Source organism: Cheilinus undulatus, linkage group 2 (genome assembly GCF_018320785.1).
Source record: "Cheilinus undulatus linkage group 2, ASM1832078v1, whole genome shotgun sequence".
NCBI lineage: Eukaryota > Metazoa > Chordata > Actinopteri > Labriformes > Labridae > Cheilinus > Cheilinus undulatus.
The window spans coordinates 11,357,335-11,377,167 of record NC_054866.1 but is presented as its reverse complement, the minus strand read 5'-3'; the positions used below and the strand labels follow the sequence as shown (position 1 = coordinate 11,377,167).

The 19,833-nt window shown below is 37.3% G+C and overlaps 1 protein-coding gene across 1 annotated transcript in view; it reads left to right on the top strand.

Moving 5' to 3' along the window:
- pik3cb (phosphatidylinositol-4,5-bisphosphate 3-kinase, catalytic subunit beta) overlaps window positions 1-19,833 on the top strand; it is a 58,264-nt gene that overhangs the window by 23,868 nt on the left and 14,563 nt on the right. The window contains exons 6-17 of the mRNA XM_041805741.1: window positions 1,518-1,607; window positions 3,902-4,156; window positions 4,265-4,361; window positions 6,363-6,493; window positions 6,853-6,903; window positions 7,763-7,951; window positions 9,584-9,705; window positions 11,244-11,387; window positions 11,501-11,600; window positions 15,399-15,595; window positions 15,683-15,792; window positions 15,988-16,066. Coding sequence (XP_041661675.1) covers window positions 1,518-1,607; window positions 3,902-4,156; window positions 4,265-4,361; window positions 6,363-6,493; window positions 6,853-6,903; window positions 7,763-7,951; window positions 9,584-9,705; window positions 11,244-11,387; window positions 11,501-11,600; window positions 15,399-15,595; window positions 15,683-15,792; window positions 15,988-16,066 — 1,565 coding nt within the window. The remainder of the gene's footprint in view (window positions 1-1,517; window positions 1,608-3,901; window positions 4,157-4,264; window positions 4,362-6,362; window positions 6,494-6,852; window positions 6,904-7,762; window positions 7,952-9,583; window positions 9,706-11,243; window positions 11,388-11,500; window positions 11,601-15,398; window positions 15,596-15,682; window positions 15,793-15,987; window positions 16,067-19,833) is intronic.

The window sequence follows — 19,833 nt, the reverse complement described above, 5'->3', positions numbered from 1 at the left end:
GTCTTTTCTACCCACTAAAATTGTTTCAAACTATCCTCAAGTCTGTGGTCCCCCAAGCTATTAGAATAACTTAAGATTTGATAATTGTGCAGCCAGCCTTAATGCACAGGTGTCCAAAGCTTGAACCAAAAGGGGCCACTGGACTTGATTAAGGTTCTTGAGGACTTTTGCCCTCTTTGGCTCTCAGTTGAGTTTAGAAAGGAACGGCCTTTAAGAACCTCATCCAAGTCCATTAGCCCCTTTGGATCAGGCTTCAGCCTGAGCCCCGACCTGGACATCTCAGTGAATCGGTGTTTCCAAAAGAAACGTAGTGTTTTCTTTAATGTAACTTTAAGTCAAAGCTAAAGATCTAGCATCTTTCTAGGAAATTCTTTATGAAACAAGGGCCACAAATGTTTCTGTTTCAATTGAAAAAACACTTTTTTTTAAGTAGGTCGGTGTGTAAAATGAGAATATTAACCGAATAAGATGATTTGAAAATCTTTTGCATGCCATATTGTATAAAAGTGGCAATATTACAAAACATTAAATGCTAACTGAGAATCTTTTTATTGTTTGGACGATTATCTCCCCATTTTAAATCTAATCCCAGTAACACATTTCCAAAAAGATAGGTCAGGGTCGTGTTTACTTCCTTGTTTGATCTTTTCTCATCTTTAAAACCTCACTTTGTCAGCATTTTGAGACAGAGGTGGCCAGTTTCTGCAGTCATTCAATGAATGTCATGCAATTCTTGTTCAATGTAGGATTTATTTTAACAATTCAGGCTCCTCTTCCTCTTATTTAACATGTATATTGCCCTGACACCATGTAGGTATTATTTAAGTTTGTTATATTTGTGTTTTTTCTGCTCTCATTTCATCGGATTGTGCTCTTTGAATGATTCACAGTTGTTTTTGGACGATCAAATGGTAGCACAACCGTATGGCGAGTTGGAGACAAAAATAGACAGCGGTTCTTGTGAAGCTGTTAGAATGTCACCATAGCAGTTTGTGTTTCTGCGATAGGAAGTTAGATATTTTCAGGAATGAAACCTGTTATTCGATGTGTCAAAGCTGTGCAGGAGGAAGTCTGAGTTATAATCCAAACAAAGCCAGAGCAGAACACAAGGAGGGGTTTGTGTGTTTGTGATGATGCTGTACAGACATACAGCTCTAGTTTCTTCATGTAATAGTAGAGGCAGTCACAAATATAGCCTCATAACAGACAAGGGGGCGAATAACACACTCACAGAGGCAGCAAACAGCAGGAAGTCTGCTTGTTAGTCATGTTCATACACTGCAGAGGTCATGTGATGCTGTTTTTCCTGCTTACTGCTGACCCTTGCAAATCCACTTGGCTTGACATCATACTGACCTGCCTGACCTCCCACATTGTTTGTGTTTGTGGATGTGTATGTGTTCACGCAGGGAAGTGGTGGGTGTGAAGAAGCAGCATGTTGGAGTACATTTTTATGGTGCATTATGCTGATTTTGCTCACTTAAGTCTCTTTCTCTCCTCTCACTTTCCTCCTGCAGCAAGTACAGACGTGTGTGTGGGATGTGTCAAGCCCATTTAAGATAATGCTGGTGAAAGGCAGCAAGGTGAATGCAGAGGAGAACGCCAAGGTAAGCTCCTGCATCATCCATGGCCATAAAGCAGTCATGTTAATGTGTCACCACCCCCAGAAAAACATCTCCCACACAGTTTACATTTACAGGAGTGACACACTGACACAGTCAGTCAGGTTGATATCAGAGATGTATGAACGATTTTTTGAAGCTGCCTCAACTTGAATTTAAATGCACTGCAGAAACCTTCTGATTTGAGCCAATGACATTAAACCCCGAGTTTAAATTCCTCAAATATTAGGAGGGAAATTTCTAAGAAAAATTAGCAGTAGAAAAGATGATATAGAGAATTTGTATCTTTAAAAATGCCCTTTTCTTATTCAACTTGAAAACAGGCATCCCTACAATCCCAATTTCAGAAAACTTGTAACACTGTAAAACATGAATAAAAAACAGAATACAATTTATAAATCATGAAAACCCATAATTTATTCACAGTAAAACAGCATGTCTCATGTTGAAATTGAGACATTTGGCTTTTTAATGAAAAATTACCTCATTTTGAATTTGATGGCAGAGACACATCTCAGAGAAGTAGGGGCAACAGTCTAAACATTTGTAAAGTGAGGAAACCAGTTCCTGGAGTTTTGGGAGAGGAATTTTGTCCCATTCTTGTCTGATGTAGGATTCTAGCTGCTCAACAGTCCTGGGTCTTCTTCACATAATGGTGTGTCAAATGTTTTCTGTTGGGGAAAGGTCTGGACTGCAGGCAGACCAGTTCTTGCCCTGGACTCTTCTGTTGTGAAGTCATGCTGTTGTGATGCATGCGGTGTGTGGTTCACCGTTGTCTTGCCGAAATATGTAAGGCTTTTCCTGAACAAGATGCATCCTGGATGGGAGCATATGTTTCTTTTAAACCTATATATACTTTTCAGCATTGATAGTGCCTTTCCAGATGTGTAAGCTGCCCATGCCAAAGGCCTTAGTACAACCCCATACCATCAGAAATACAGGCTTTTGAACTGTGCACTGACATCAAGCTGGATGGTTCCTCTCCTCTTTAGTCCACAGGACAGGGCACATATGGTTTCAGAAAAAAAAATCAAATTTTGATTCATCTGACCACAGAACAGTTTTCCGTTTTGCCTAAGTCCGTTTTAGATGAGCTTTCGACCAGAGAAGATGGCAGCATTTCTGGATCTGTTCTGGATCTGGCTTTAACTTGCATATGTAGATGGCAATGTGAACTGTGTTGACAGACACAGGTGTTCCTGAGCACATGCAGTGATTTCCAGTACAGAATCATGCCTGTTTTTAATGCAGTGCTTCCAGCATCCAATACTGACCTTCAGCCTTGTCCTGTGGGTACAGAGATTTCTACAGATTCTCTTAATCTTTTGTTGATATTATGTTCTGTTGATGATGGGATATTCAGCAAAGTCTTTGCAATTTCATGTCAAGGAATATTGTTCTGAAATTGTTCCACAGTTTTAGACAGTTTTTTTTTGCAGATTGATAAACCTCTGCCCATCTTTACTTCGAGAGAGTCTGCCTTTAAAGGTGCTGCTTTTATGCCAAGTCATGTTGCTGATTGGTTGCAAAATGCTCAACCTACTTTTGCATTATTACCACTTACTTTTCTTGCCTTTATTTGCCCCAACCTCACTTTTTTGAGATGCTACTGACAGTATTTTTATTTTTTTTTTTTTAACTTTTCATTGATTGTCTTTGGCCAGCAGTACATGTAAAAGTCAGCACTTAGACACATTTCCCTGTAAAATGTAGTTAGTGTAAAATAGGAGTAGAAAAAACATAAGTAAGTGTAACATGGCTTGCACACCTTCGAGTAGTAATAAAGTGCCTGTAACATAACCAACCCCCATGAAATGGTAAATGTCTCACTTTCAGTGTCTGAGACGCTTTTGTTCTTTTGTGAATAAATATGGGGATATGAGTGCCCCAACTTTTTTGGAATTGGGATTGTATAAAAAAGTGAAAAGCTGCTTTCTTAAAAAAAAGTATGCCATTTATTAAGGATACACATTGAGTCTGTTTAGACAGAGGTCATTGTTTTTGGTCAGCCTGGACTATTGAAAACAAACACACTTGGTCCTCTTACTTCACGTGTGCTCTCTTCAGTAAGGATCTTGGTGTTTATTTTAATGATATTTAAAAATTTGATCACCAGATCTCTTCTGTTCTGAAGTTGAGCTTCTTTCAGCTGAGGCTAAAATTAAAGTGTGTCTCCCTCCTTAAGATTAAATGAGGGTGATGGGGTCAGCTTGTAGATATGTCTTAGATAAAAACACTATTCTGCATCCTTTCTTTCTCTATTTGCCCTTCCTTTATAGGTCCAGGTGAGGGCAGGGCTCTTTCATGGCACAGAGCTGCTGTGTAAGCCGGCAGTGAGCAGTGAGAGCAATGGGCGTTCAGACCACACGTGGAAGGACAGCATGCTAGAGTTTGATATCTCTGTCAGCGATCTGCCACGCATGACCCGCCTCTGCATCGCTATCTATGCTGTCATGGATAAAGTCAAGAAGCAGAAGTCAACCAAAAACGCTCACATAAATAAGTACCAGACCATCCGCAAAGCAGGGAAAGTGGTAAGAAACTCTGGACTGTCTGCAGATCACAGTGGGTCAGATGAGAACAGCAACATTATGATACTACATACTGATGAATAATTCCCTTTGTCTTTCTGTTTGATCCAGCACTACCCCATTGCCTGGGTCAACACCATGGTGTTTGACTACAGGGGTCACCTCAAGACGGGAGACATCATCCTGCACTGCTGGTCTTCATTTCCTGGTATACACACAAATGAACACACTCAGGATTATATATTATAAATAACAACAAAAGGTAAACATGTGAAAATTAAACTGCAAGACGTTTACAGCAACATTCAACACAAAGCAAACTGTGCGTGTTTGGAAGTGGAAGGACGATGTCCAAGTGTTTATTCATTCAAAGAGTTGACTAGCATAAAATAAGCTCCAATAAAACTTGAGGGATTTGTTTAAACGTCCTTTGAGTTTTTTCCCCTTTTCTGTTTTGTTTGATGCTTTAAGTGTCTACTTAAAGTATCAAACAAAATAGAAATGAAAAAAATAATGATGTATCTGCTTATTTCATTATCTACACAGCTTTTTAAAACATGATTTTATGAAGAAAACGAACAGCAAACATTTGTATGCCTGATTTATATTTGTATTTATATTTAGGCACAGGTTTGGCTCTTGTGGTGGAGCTGGCCCCAATATGCCCCTGGTCCCTGATCCTGGCTTAGCTTACAAAGAGGCCTACATGCATACTGCACTGTTGACTGCAAGTCTCAGAGAAATGTCTTTCGGCAAACTGTGTTTATTCTAGAGTAGGAATGAGTATCGAAACCTGGTACTGACCTAGTCCCTATCAACACATCTGATACACACGTGGACAAAATTGTTGGTACCCCTCTGTTAATGAAACAAAAACCCACAATGGTCACAGAAATAACTTGAATCTGGCAAAAGTGATAATAAATAAAAATTCAATGAAAATTAACCAAAGAAAATCAGACATTGCTGTTGAACTGTGGTTCAACAGAATTATTTTAAAAAACAAACTTATGAAACAGGCCTGGACAAAAATGATTATAGAATTATAAGAATTATGCATTATGCAAGAATTATAAGACAGATTTCGGTGCTTCATTTCGGTACCCCTCCTCCCCAACGAGATCCCTGTCACTTCAAAGAAAAGGCATGAAATAAGCCAGGTCAAGAAGTTACGTCTTGTTCCCTTAACTTGTTTGTGCTGTTTACATCCTTTTCTAAATCATTTTAAATCCCAAGACATCTTTTATTCACCTTCCAACTTTAAAAACTGCTTTTTATCTCAGTATTGATTGGTTTCGAAAAGAAAACAAATGATACCCAACTCTACTGTGGAGTGAGATTTATGTCTGCTGATGGCAATACATCTAGTCAGATCTTCTAGCTGGTAGGGCTGTCAGCATTAATACATGAATTGTGATAAATTCAGACCAATAATTAATTGCTTTATTGTCTGTTGCACACTATAACATCTTCCTTTACAGTGATGTAAAATAAGTCCACCACTGCTCCTTAATATCTTATTTTAGTTTAAAAACTCAGACAGCTCAGTGGTAAGTCAAGGTTATTTAACCCTTGTGTTATCAAATGTTTACCTAATTTTTCTATTTACCTGAGGTTCCTTATTTTCTTTCAGAATGAAAGCAGGTTTATATCCAAACAGGCAGTCAATAACCTTTAGTTTAAGACATCACAAAAATCAGAAAAATGTCAAATGCTGGAATTTCATTATTGAGAGCTCAATCATGATTATTTGAAGGCCCTGCTTTCTGGAATCCAAATCTTGAGACATGCAACACTTCCATGTCTCTCTTAGTGGCCGAACAAATGCAAAAATCCTCCATCTTCTGCCTTAGGCTGATTAAACCTCCGTACCTCCCTTCTTCCTGCGTCTTCTTTTTTTTTCTTCACAATAACAAAAACAAAAACAACTGCTGTACAGAAGCTATCTCAACCTTGACTCAAACATAATACACCCACTTTCACTCATATGGTTTTTTATACACAAACAAGCAAGAAATTTGGAACTGGGACCAGGAACTGGCTTAAAAATTACACTGACCAGTAGCGTCTAGGCAAAGTATTACTGAGCAATGCAGAAATATCAGCTCACCAGTATGAAGTGCTTACATGTAGATTCAGCCCAAACCAGGCTTCACTATCCAACAGTAACCTTGCAGTGAACTAATTTCATTCATTTGGTTTTTCCTAGATGAACTTGAAGAGATGCTGAACCCCATAGGAACCGTTCAGACCAACCCATACACTGAGAACGCTACAGCACTGCACATCAACTTCCCAGAGTACTCGTCACACCCCATCGTTTTCCCTCCCTTTGACAAGGTCAGACATTAGTCCTGCTCATCAAAATGTCCTTTTTAGCAACCATCTGGTATGCCAGCGAGATAAAATCTGTCATTTCTGCAGGCATGGATGCAAACATGTTCAGTCTAAAATATCTCTTACATACTGTGTGCAGATTTTACCTGGTAAAAGATAGTTTGACAATGCCTTTCAGGCCTTTTTCAACATACTTGACTGCAGCTGAATTTGTCATTGCAGTGTCTTAGTGTCCTTCATAATGGTGCTGAGTGATTAAGACGAATTGGTGGCTGTTAGCATCAGAGTATAAAGACGTGCTCAGCCTGACTAATACTCTGTATGAGTGTATTTGTTCTTACATGGCTGTCTTCTTTTTACAGATACTGGAAAAAGCTGCAGAGATCGTTGGAGCTAGTGACTGTGCACCCATGGTGAGTGGACAAACAGTGTTAAATTATTGCATACAAAAGTATTTGCATGTATTCAAAGGGCAAACCAGGTGAAAATAAAGTGGTTTGTTGTTTAAAGTCCTCCTTAAACACACTCTTAACCTTCTACTACTCTTACACACGCTGATAGGTTCCTTGAAATCTGTTGTTATCACTTCAGAAGGGTGTAGCAGCAAAAATATTTCAATCCTCCTCAAAACTAGCAAGATGCTAATCAGATTATTGGATGGTTTCCTGTCTCAGCCCCTCAGATACAAACCCAGTGTTCTGGGTGTGTAACAGGCAGTTATGTAATCTTGTGTTACGTAGAGGGCATGCCTGAACGAACCCCTTTAACGTGGGTGTGTGGAGTGAAGCCGTGGATTAGCACCAGCTACAACCTACTGTTTTTTATTTCTGTATATTCATTCATGCATTGGGGTAAAGAAACACAGATATCCCTGAATAGTAAATCATTCAAAAGTTTGACCAGCTATCTGGTTCATTTTAGCTCCTTTTGTTCTAAGTTAGCACTTACATTGTTGGATATTTAAAGCATATGTATTCCTATTTAAATCAGATAGTATGTAACTTAACGTTGGTTGTTGATGATAGTAGTCCTTGGTTTTTGCACCTTGATGAACTGCATTTAAAGCATAAAAACAGATAGATAACTGGCACACTCCTGCCATCTTGTGGATTAGACAGTCTCTGATGCTACTCACCATCATCTTCATACTTCCATTAACATCTGAGTACATTTACATCCAGCCTGTCTGTGTCTTTCTCCCTCCAAATCTTATTTGCCTTTATCTTCCCCACTGAGTTGATAGATTTTCCATCATCTTCATTTCTCTTTTAGGGTCGTGGGGGTAAGAAGTTCCACATAGAGCTGAAGGAGATCATGGAGCGTGACGCGCTCTCTCAGCTGTGTGAAAACGAGAAGGATCTGATCTGGACACTACGCGGTGACTGCTGGGAGTATTTCCCCCAGTCGTTGCCAAAGCTGCTACTCTCAGTGAAGTGGAGCAAACATGAGGACATGGCCCAGGTAGACTAAGTCTGCTCTTTTTTAACATGTAAGCAGGACAAACTCTGCCCTGAAAGTAAAGAAGCTGTCGGCTTTCATGCATTAATCATGATGTGATTAGGGTCTATAATTTGTGCTTGAGTGTTTTTTTTAATTGCAGTTAATCACCTGCTTTATTGTCCTTTGAAGCACACTTTGGTTAAGGTGCTGCATCATCTCTCTTCAGCCACAGTGATGTAAAATAAGTCCACCATTGCTCCTAAATGTCTCATTTCACTTCAAAACACTAACAGACAGCTCAGTGGACAAGTCAAAAGTCATCTGCATCCTGTGATCTTGAACATTTACTTTTTTTTTGCCATTGTCTTATTTCCTTTTCAATCTACAACATGTTCCTTTTCTGGGGTTAGTTCGTGTGATAATCTTTGATCTGTCTGAACATCCTTATTTTCTTTTACTATAAATGTATATCTGTATCCAAACAAGAAGTCAGTTACCCTCAGTTTAAAACAAAATTTAACAAAACAGTTTTCAATGCAAAATGGTGGAATTTTAAAATACTTCTAAAAGGGCAGTATTCTCAATTATCTTTACAGATTCTCAGATTACTCATTATTATCAGGATTACATTTTATCATTTGACAGCTCTAGTAATGGTAAAATCCATGTTAAATGTCTCTTTTTTTAATTTTCACACTATATATATATATTTGTATATATATATATATATATATTTTTTTTTTTTTTTGTCAAAGTATGAACTAAATTTTCTTAACAGATCTGCAGGTCTTGGAAAATTTCATCTGAAACCGTTCCAGGTTTCTAAGACATAAAAAAATCCCCCAAATTTGCAGGACATTACCAAAAACTTCAAATTTTTTAAATCCCATGAAAAATACCGTAGAATTACCTCAAATATGTTACAGACTTTGAAGTAAAACTCTAAACAAAAGCCCAAAGATTTAAATGAAGTTTTCACAAAACTTGACATTTTTTAAGCAATTTCTCCCAACATTACAATGCTAATGCCACCCAAAATTACTAATCAAATTCCCCAATTAAAAAAAAATCCCCGAACATTGCATGGAAAATTATTGAATTTCTCCAAAGAAATTCTTCCAAACATCCAAACAAATTTCCTAAAAATCCCATTAACATTCAGGAAGGTGTAATTCCAACCTCAAATTTCCAATCAAATTCTTTTGAATACACAACAAATCTCAAAATTTCCATGGAATTTCCTAATGTTAATTAAAGCAACACCATGGCTATTTTTGAATACCCAGGGTTGTGATATAACTTCATCTCCTCGTCAGATTTGTGTCTGATCACATCTGCGTCTTAGTTGTTGATGAACTTTGCTGTTTCCTGAAGACAGTATTATGTTTGAAAAGCAGAGATTCATCAGTCACAGCGTTCAGCAAACAAACACAACTGTGAAACAGACACCTGGGGTGTTTACTTCAGCGCTCCAACACAGAAAATCTGAACAAACAGTTAAAACTTTTAACCACCTTTGCTCATATTCAGACCTGTACAGTGATCCCTGTTATTTTTTACTACAATGTGAAAAGTGTAGTGCTGTATCAAGCTCTGATAAATGTTTCTGTTTCTTCCTCTGAACATCCCGATGTGTTTGTTTTTGTTTCTCAGCTGCAGGCACTTCTTCAGATTTGGCCCAAACTTTGTCCCAGAGATGCTCTGGAGCTTCTAGACTTCAACTATCCTGATCAGTATGTCAGAGAATATGCTGTGCGCTGTCTGCAGGATATGAGGTAAAAATTTCTATCCACCTACATGGATGCTTTTATACAAATCAATAGCCTACACTACTGTCTTTGTTTGGTATTCAAGCTTCTATGTTTATATCACCCACTGCACACATTGTATAGCACCTCCCTTACACTGTTCAGGTCTATATTATAGATATATGCATCAATGGAAGCTCCTGTTAGTATTTTTAAATGGACTTAAATTTACATTGATGCATCAATATTGTCCAGAAGGGCAAAAGAGACCATTAGCGCAAATACAATTTATTAAAAAGGACCACAGTTATGCTATAGCAGCCATTGTATTTAACCTCATTGTTCTTATTTAGTTCTTGCTTTTATTGTTCTTTCAGTGAAAGAGTAATACTTTACTTGCTTGTACCACAGCTCATCTTCTTTATGCTTATTAGCTACTTTATTTTCATTACTGGGCTCATTGCAATATATGTTCAACTGCATAGAAGGTGGTGGAATATTAAAGGGCAGGTGCTATAAAAGCTAGTCTGCCTCGTTGTGTTCATTGTCTAATTGGTGTGATGGATGGTCTGATTGTGATCACAGCTTGGCGGAGTTCTGTTGTCCATGACAGATTTTCCGGGGACAGTTGAGTTTATCCTTATGTATTGTTGTGTTTTTAAGGTATATAAACACTGCCTCAGGAAAGCTGTCATCCAAGCAGAGCTGGGCACACATGCATTAATATTTGTATCACTAAGTTTTTGGCATTAAGCTTTTTAGCTCAGTTTGTAGAGCAGGTACCCATGTGTAGGGGATGTAGTCCTTGACACACTGATCAAAAAATATGTTTCCTTGTCCTGGTACATGCTAGGTGCATGTTTTCCGCCAGTCTCTGGACTGGTGTGCCCTGTTTCTCATTAGATGTACAGTGTTAAGATAAAACCTTTTTATGGATTTGGATTGTTTAGACTCTTTCTGATGTAGCAGGATGGTTGCAGTTGTAGTAATATGATCAATACTAAAGCTTTTACTGGTTAAATAAATGACTATAAATTTTTGTCAGTTGTCTAACAGATTCGTAGATTATGGGTTAGTTGGATCTTGAAATGCTCGGATTTACAAGAGTCATAACTTTTTAGCAAAGTATGGCATGATACTTCTTCAAAATAGTTGTATAAATAGTCATGATAATGAGGAAACTCACTGGCCCAGGGATGAACTTTTAAACTGATTTTAATGATAGCGTTTGTTAACTTCTGTTTTTCAAATGAATCAATGGATTAGATGTAATCAATGTTAATGTCTTTCCTAACAGAGTTCAATTTTTGAATTATCTTAAAGCCTGTAGCTGTTTTCCACTGAAAGACTCATTGTGAGTGATATTTTTGACTATTACAAAAAGCCGTATGAAATTTTAAGTCCTCATAGGAACTTTAATTCATGTCAGTTTAAGTTTTTACTGGTTGACCTGAAATGACACTGTAGCACGAAATCCTTTAAAGTCCACCCAAAAACAGAAAAATGAAGCTGAAAAAAATGGCATGTTTATCTCACTCTCCCATCATCCCTTTTTGTCCCACCAGTGATGAGGAGCTGTCTCAATATTTGCTACAGTTGGTGCAGGTATTGCGTTATGAGCCTTACTATGACTGCGCCCTCACCCACTTCCTGCTGAAGCGTGCTCAGGGGAATCGCAAGATAGGACACTTCCTCTTCTGGCATCTACGGTTAGTACACTTGTACACATGTCTGCAATTAAAGGTTGTGAGTTCCTGATAAAAACTGAGTCTTCAGAGATTCCTCCTCTGACCGATTCTGTGTTTTCTGCTGCCCTCTACAGGTCGGAGATCCACATGCCTGCTGTGTCTGTGCAGTTTGCCCTCATTCTGGAGGCCTACTGTAGAGGCAGCATCCCTCATATTGAGGTTTTAAAGAAACAGGTAGGTCACAGACAGGAGTTGAATTAGGTCACAGCCATACAGTCTAACAGACAGATGACAGAGTGGTGGATGGATGGATGGCAGGTTAGAGGGTTAAATAGGTCAGAAACTGGTTGGCTAAATATAGCTGCATTTCCAGCGTGTACTCTTGTTCGGTTCAGTCCAGTATGGTATGCAATTGTTTGCATTTTCACAGTCAAAGGTAGAACAGGTAACATAATAGCTGATCCAAATAGGCCTACTCTTTTGGCACCATTCTGTTAAGGTACTAATGGTGCATTTCCACCAAGCAGCCCAGTTTGATTCTGTACAGTTTGGTACAGTAAACTAAGGTCTTGCTTGTGTTTCTGCGGTCAGTGTCAGTGATCTTGATAATGCTCAAGCCTTAAATAAAGGTTCATGTTAACAATGGCTATGATGATGATAATGGTTTGGCTCGGCACAGTAATAAGAGCCGGCTTTTGGCACTGAAACAGCTCCTCAATTTGTATAGTTTGGGCTTTTTTGCTTCTATTAAACGTTTAAAAAATGGAAAAAAGGAAACAGTCAGCTCTCTTTATTCACGTGAAAGAGCTGGCTGTTAGAACCAGCTAATTCTCCTAACACAGACCGTGGTCTTAAAACGTACAGAAATTTTGATGTTTATGTGGCTGACCATGTATGTAAATACCTTCTTTTTTTTTTTTTAGTTTTTTATTAATATGTCAAAATATGTTCATCAGACATGTATTTCATGGAAAACTACACAAAGAATCATTCACAAATACTCTTTCTGTTTACAACATCACATTCAGTTGAGGTCACCAGTTAAAAGGGTCATGCTTTAGACCGTAACACCAGCGTTTGCTAGCGTTAGCTTATTAAGTGCTCGTGCTAAGATTTTACCGGAGAAAATGCTATTACCCACTTCATAAAATGATTTTTCATGTATCTATTCCTGACATTTAAAGGTTGCCTTGAACAAAATGGGCTTTACAAAGATTTCCACTTGGAATTTCTGGACTTATTTAGCACTTGCATCCAGGAAGTAACATCTATGGGGATGTCAGAGCCCACTTGAACTGAAAGACACTCACTTTTGCTTAAAAATAAATATTTTATGATCTTATATTCAGTCAAGTATTTTATGGACACAGTGTTTTTTGTAATCTTAATGTCTACCTCTTCTTCTTTGTCATGGTAAAAATTCAGCCGATCCTGTGTAGAAAGTAAATAATAATGATAATAATACATTTTTTAGTAAAAAGCTGTACATAAAGTTAAACCAATGAAAATAAACACTTGTAATAAGAACGTTGAAAAATCTAAAAATTACTAAAACAAAAGAAATGCAGTGACTTATCATGATTAATCATAGCATAGTGATGTGATTTACTTGATTAATTTTTTAAATTGATTAACAGCACTAGTAAAAACATTATTAATAATAATAATAATGTTCTGTCTTACCTGATTTAAAGTTTTAGCACATTTTGTTCTTGAATTGATCAGATTGATTGGATCAGAGCAATAATGACTTTTACAGTCAAAATTATCTAAATCTTACTCAAATGGTTCAAACAAAAAAGTGGGGCTTAATATCTGGGCAAAAATCAAGATTGTAGTATATGACTTTATCCAATTTCATTTTCCATTTCTGTCTGAATTTTTTTTCAAGATTTGATCCAATGTGATAGTTGAAATGGGTTTACTTTATTTATGAGCATTGCTCCTTTTCAGGCATGCTCACATGCACATGCAAAGACCACATTTGTTTTCGGCAGGGATGCACAGTATTATTGGCGTGATATCGGTGGAAGATTTCTACAGATATTCACAAATGGTATATTGACCATACACATCAGCAGTATGAATCATATATTGGCTTTAAATAATGGTAAAATATACAAGTGTCCCATCAAGTATTGGTTGTTTCCTAGGGTGCTACATACACAAGAAGGCTCAGCTTGTTTTGTGCATGAATACCTCTGCTCAGAGTTTTCATACGTTAGATAGTGTGTGTCATGGAGCTCTGAGTTTTATCACTATTTATGGATTTCTTACTCACCATTGGACTTGACTGCTTTAAGTACACGTAAAAATAGACATTGGTACGTCTTCCTCTACACATTTATTCTCAGCAAATTTCCAGATCATCTCTCCTATTTTTTAATATTGAAGGATGGATTACAAAACCTGCAATCATTGAACTTTGTGCAATTTGTTGATCCAAAGTCTGGTGAGAAAAGGCTTTTTCCTTTTTTGGCATCTGAATTTAAACAAGTGAAGACTTTTGAATCCAAACTTTCTGGATGTTACTGTTTTGATGGATGACTTCTTTTGTTTTAATCTTTTATTGTATACTGCACCTGATATTAGCAAAAATCTAATGTCATGCATCTCTAGTTTAGTGGTCCATTGCACCAGCTAGTGTTGTACTCAAGACCACACTATCCGGGACCAAAACTAGCCCGAGACCAGCCGAGTAAAGACCAAGATGAGCTGAGACTGAGACAAGACCAAGACCATAAAAATCAATTTTTGATAGCATGAGAAGGTTGAACAGTTAAAGACCATTCTCTTTGATTTTAGTTTTCTTTTTAATAAATTTGACAGATAAAAACAAGGTGTCTGCAACTCTTTCAAAGCACAACATAAGTTGAATGAGGCCTAAAGTAAGTGTTCAACAGGATTTTTGACTGGGAATAAGATGGACTGATGTCCGAGTTTTTCTGGTGTAACTATTTGTTGTTTTAGTAAGTGCTTCTACTTATTGTCACATTAATGAAGTTTAAGAATTGCAGATCAGTGCTCGTTTCGACCGGTCTTGATGAAAAATCCCAAGTCCGGCCAGTCCAAGACCGAGACCAGACTGAGTTGAAATGCTCTCGAGTCTGAGACAAGACCAAGACATTCAAAATGTGGTCTTGAGATCGGTCTAAAGACCAAGACCGTTCTTGAGTACTACGACACTAGCATCAGCCATGTAAATGCAGTGTCTCTGTAGTTATGGTGCAAAGTTAACAATAAACTCAGGTTGTGTCGTTGTTTGATTGCACTATGGAGACATGAAATTGATATAAACTAGTTAAGGACAATGTCCAACCATAATATATTAGCTGGTAGTTACCTGTAGTGAAATGACAAATGCCAAAATGTTGGGATTAGGTTAGAAATAAAGCCTGACGTGTGAGATCGCTTGGTGAAATCATCAATAACATGAGGTGATTTAGCTCTACTTTGGACGGTGGAAGTTTTCTGTGCTCATGGAAGTCAAAAGAAACATGCTAACACCAAACAGCCTGTAAAATCCTCAGCTTCTTGTCATCCTTTGAGTTATCCCGCCTCTCAAAATGTTTACAAAGACAACTATTACTATGAAGGACTTTCACATGTACTAGGACTTTGGTCTTGAGATGACATAGCTGTATCAACTGGTGCAACGCCTCATCAACTTCATCATAAGCTAGAACTCAAACCAGAAATTATGGCCCATTATTTCATTCTTCTAAATATAACTTTACTTTTTGCTCCTTAATGGGAATAGCTCTATTGTTTTGTGAACCCCAACAGGGAGTAGATTTATGGTGTTTTTAGCCAGTGTCACTGTCCTGCCCTCAAACCTTTGCCCTGTAGAGATCCTGACTGTCAACCCTACTTCCTCATCTGCACAGTCATTTATCTGGACCACTTTCCTGTTTGAACGAGCATGCACACTGACCAGCTATAACAATGTTGACAGTTTGTTTTAGGAGAATTAGCTCTCAAACAGAATTAATAATTAATGTTTGCCTCATGTTCCTTTTCTGATGATTTCAGGTGGAAGCCCTGAGTAAGCTAAAGTCAGTAAATGAACTAATCAAGCTGGGAACCATCAAAAACGCTCGGAGTAAAACCAAGGAGGCCATGTTGACCAAGGAGGCCATGATGACTTGTCTGAGGCAGAGCGGCTACTCTGAGACTCTGTCAGACCTGCACTCCCCTCTGAACCCCAACGTCCTGCTGTCTGGCATTAAGTAAGACCACACTATTTAAATAAAATGTAACTTTTTACTCTGTTAAACTGCTTTATTTATCTTGTGTTTCTCTGATTTTCCCGTCAGTGTGGAGAAGTGTCGGTACATGGACTCAAAGATGAAGCCGCTCTGGATCGTGTACAACAACAAGCTGCTAAATGGAGACAGCCTGGGTATCATCTTCAAGAATGGAGATGGTAGGTGGGATTAAAGAGGAGGGGAGGGAGGTTTGGGATTGAGGGGGGTAGAGATACTGCACAGTCATAACGACAAGTTATTTAAATCATCTTCTATCTAAAAGCTGAATAAACACTGCAGTTGAAAATCAGACTTTTTTATATTTTGATGAGGAAGACATTCACTTTTCTACCTGACTTATTTTCTCTTCCCAGACCTGAGGCAAGACATGTTGACCCTCCAGATTTTGAGGTTAATGGATCTACTGTGGAAGGAGGCTAATCTGGACCTACGGTGAGTTTTGTACACCTGTGTCTTTCTAGGGTTTAGAGGGGAAAAGCAGTAGGTTTGGTGGTTAAACAAATGTCTGTGATAATGATGATTGGCACCTTTACTTGAGCTGCCAGAAACAAAACAAGGTGGATAGCCTCTCTGGTCAGAGTGGTCTTCTGTAAAATTTAGGACAAAAGAGCAAGGGGAAATTAGCAAAAAAGAAGCAGACCCCGTTGACAAAAGTGGTAACAAAATATCAGTTGTGATGACGGAAGTGGACACAATTCTAACCTGAAATATGTTTTTTTATTATAAATTAAATCAGTGTGTTCATATGTTTAAAGAAGAGAAGACCTCTACTGATAACAACTCCTATGGAAAATCTCCACACTGAAGGATTCCTTAAAGAAACAAGAATAAACTAAGCAAAGAGAGACATGCTGTGCTAAAGATTGAAGCACTCAGCTTGTCGCCCTCACAGATGTTTGGAGGGGATTCTTTACATGTTTATTTGCTTTTGCTCTCAGTGAAGTTTAGCACTATGGAAGGATTTCCTGTAACACAAGTAAAAGTCATAAGATTACTGGTACCTGTGGTGCAATCAATAGTTAATAGATCCAACAGTCCAACTACCAGTTGAATTTTAATTTTAAAAGCTTTTCCTCAGTATAAGTGTTAATTCCGTTCACTAGAATGTCTAATCCAATCCAATTCAAATTTATTTAGAAAGAGCATTTAAAACAAAAAAGCTGACCAGAGTGCTCTGTAATAAAGATTAAAAACAGTTTAAAAACACGATAAAAACAAAAACAATGTGTTTGTCCACAGCCTTCTTTGCCTGAGAATGATGAGCCTAAAACAAGCTAAAATTAGATCTTTGATTAGTAAAACAAAAAACATGTTTAGTTTTTGTCAAGGAGATTAAAACAAGACTAAATTATTCAAAATCCATAATATTTCTTCACTGTGTCTATCAAAACATGAGTAGACATGAGAAGAAAGAGATTTTAAGGTAGATTAATTTTAAAGTAGGGCTGAGCGATTTGGGAAAATAAATTAATTGCGATATTTTTCCCTAATATTGCGATTTGATATGTGATTATTCTTTAAGTTCCACATCTTATGTATTTTCCAACAAACACCAGCCATAAATCATTCTATATTAAAACCAATACATTGTTAGATTAAACTAGGGCTGTTCAGTTTTGGAAAAATATCTAATTATGCTGACATTGACTCATATTGTAAATTGGAAATGAATTGTTTCATTGAAAGGAGTGAATTTGTATTCTATTCTCATATTTTATCAGAAAAAAATGTACAAAATGAAGAAAGTAGGATCTTTTTAGACTATTCAAAGAAATGGTACTTGAGTGACTGCATGATATGTAATGCATAACATTCCTTCTGCAAAACAGTTTTAGACTGGTATTTTGACACTAATTTCAGCTTAAAGAAATATTGCAGCTTCTGTGAATTGGAAAATTCTAGTAGGCCACATTGTGACTTAATCTTATTTTTAAATTAATTTCCCAGCCCTATATTTAAGTATATTTTAGAATTAAAGCATTGGCAGTGCATTAATATGTGTTTTATCTTAATCTTACAATTCGGATGATTGAATAAGTTCAGAGAGAATTAACACTTTGAGTAAAACTTAGAACTAAAATGTAAGGACATTCACTGAAAAAAAACGAGGCTAAAATGATTTTAAGGGCTGCAAGAGGATTAAAGTTTTTAATTGGTAATTAATTCATTAATATCAGAATTTATGTAATTAAAAAAAAGATAATTGTGATTAATCCCCCTTGTGCCACATATTAATATCCTAGTTTTTTTGCAATTAAATCAGCTTGTTTCATTTTGGATACTTGTACTGTTTTAAACTAAGGGTACGAAATTTCTTGTTTGGATACAGACATGCTTTTATTTTGAGAGAAAAAGGAAATGTAGGTAGATGGAAGATTATGACATGGGCTTAACCATGGAAAAAGGAACAAGTCGAAAGGAAAATATTTTGTAACACAAGCTAAGGTGCAAATGAATTTTGACTTCTCCACTGAGCTGTATGAGTCAGTTTTTTAAACTGGCATCAGACATTAAAGAGCAGTGTTGTGCATTTGTTATATCACTGTGGCAGCAGGGAGATGTTGTAGAATAAACACAAGTTTACTGAAAGGGACAATAAAGCATGCAGTTAAATGTAATTGTAAAAAATGCACAAATGATAAAAACATGGTTTTATAACAGTTGAATCATTAATACTTACAGCTCCATTTCTCATTTTTTGATGGACTAAATTTAGTCTGAAAACTTGAAAGAGCAAAAAAAGATATGTCACTAAATTCATTGAGCATTTTTTATCTAAAGACTGAGAATAGGGATAAATTTTATCTGCCAAATCATCTGTTTTTTACTGCTCTTGAATTTCTCTTTGGAATAATCAAGTACCTACCTACCTCTCTTTTTTACTGTTTTACCTTTCAGTGGGTAGATTATGTCTTCATTTTATTTTATTGGTTCTTAATATGACTCTTGTGATGGTATGACTGATCATGATTTTTTCTAAATGTAGTGTAAGCAACCGGGCCATATTTTTTTTTTTTCAGGAGTTTTCAGATAATTGTGGCTTATAAAACATGTAATGACATATAAATATATATGTTTTTTTTTTTTTTTACCAGAATATACACTAGCTTAGACTGTATTTTTTTGCAGTGTATTTGTTTTTGTTGCCAGCCCCTCTATCCATGTTTCAGTGTATGTGTGTGTGTGCATGTGCGTGTTCATTCGGCAGACCGTCTCTGTCGAGCTTGTTTGTTCCTGCTCTCTGTAGGGAAGGGGAAGCTCTGCTGGGGTGCAGCAGAGGAGAGGACACACTAAATAACCCCATGCTAGTTTGACCTCCGACCCTTTTGCACCCCGGATTTACACACGCACTAACACACAATTTCTGCATCACACCCTAATCAAATCCACACTTTCGCACTTTTACAAACCGCCTTTCTTCCTCCGTCATCCCCCGACACATCTGGAGCTGAGCAGTGGCGGGGGATGTTTTGACAGTTGAGCCTGAGGACGGTGCGTCAGATTTCAGAGGACATGGGTTCACAGGTCGATCACAGTGATGGGATATTGGGAATAAAGGGAGGGACAGTGTAATGAAACCATTATGATGTGGTGGGTGTGAGTTTGTTTTGGGATTTCTAACTGATTCATTTTGCTGCAGCTCATCTGCTGCCTGGGGTCCTTTTCTCAAACTTATGACCTATCGAGTCACCTTAGAAGTGTTTGGTCTCTATTAAAGTTCTGTCTCAAAAAAAATCTTAAAAGAAGTCTATTAATTGAACCTGTTTTGACCATTTCTTTCTCTTGGGTTTGATATCAGTCTCCAGGCATGTTGTATGTTATTAATCTTTACCAGAAAAGAAGCATTTTAAGGCCGTTTGTTTTATATCCTGCAAATTAAGTTTAAGAACTGAAGAACATCATTAAGATAAAAGACGACATGAAATACAACATGTATCAAAATATAAGTCCACAACTTTAGATTGCTGAATGCACACAAAACCCCCTCTTTGGTCCAATTCTTCTTCTAAAATTGCTTTCCACAATATTGAAAAGGTCTCTTTGGGTCAGCTCATCTGTTGCGCCTTTTTGAGCCTCAAATTCACACTTTATATTAAAGGGATCTTAAACCGTGCCCATTTTCACACATTACTAAAAGAAGAAACAAAGGCATTTGTTTGCTCCATCACATAATCATCATACTATAAGTGCTTACTGTC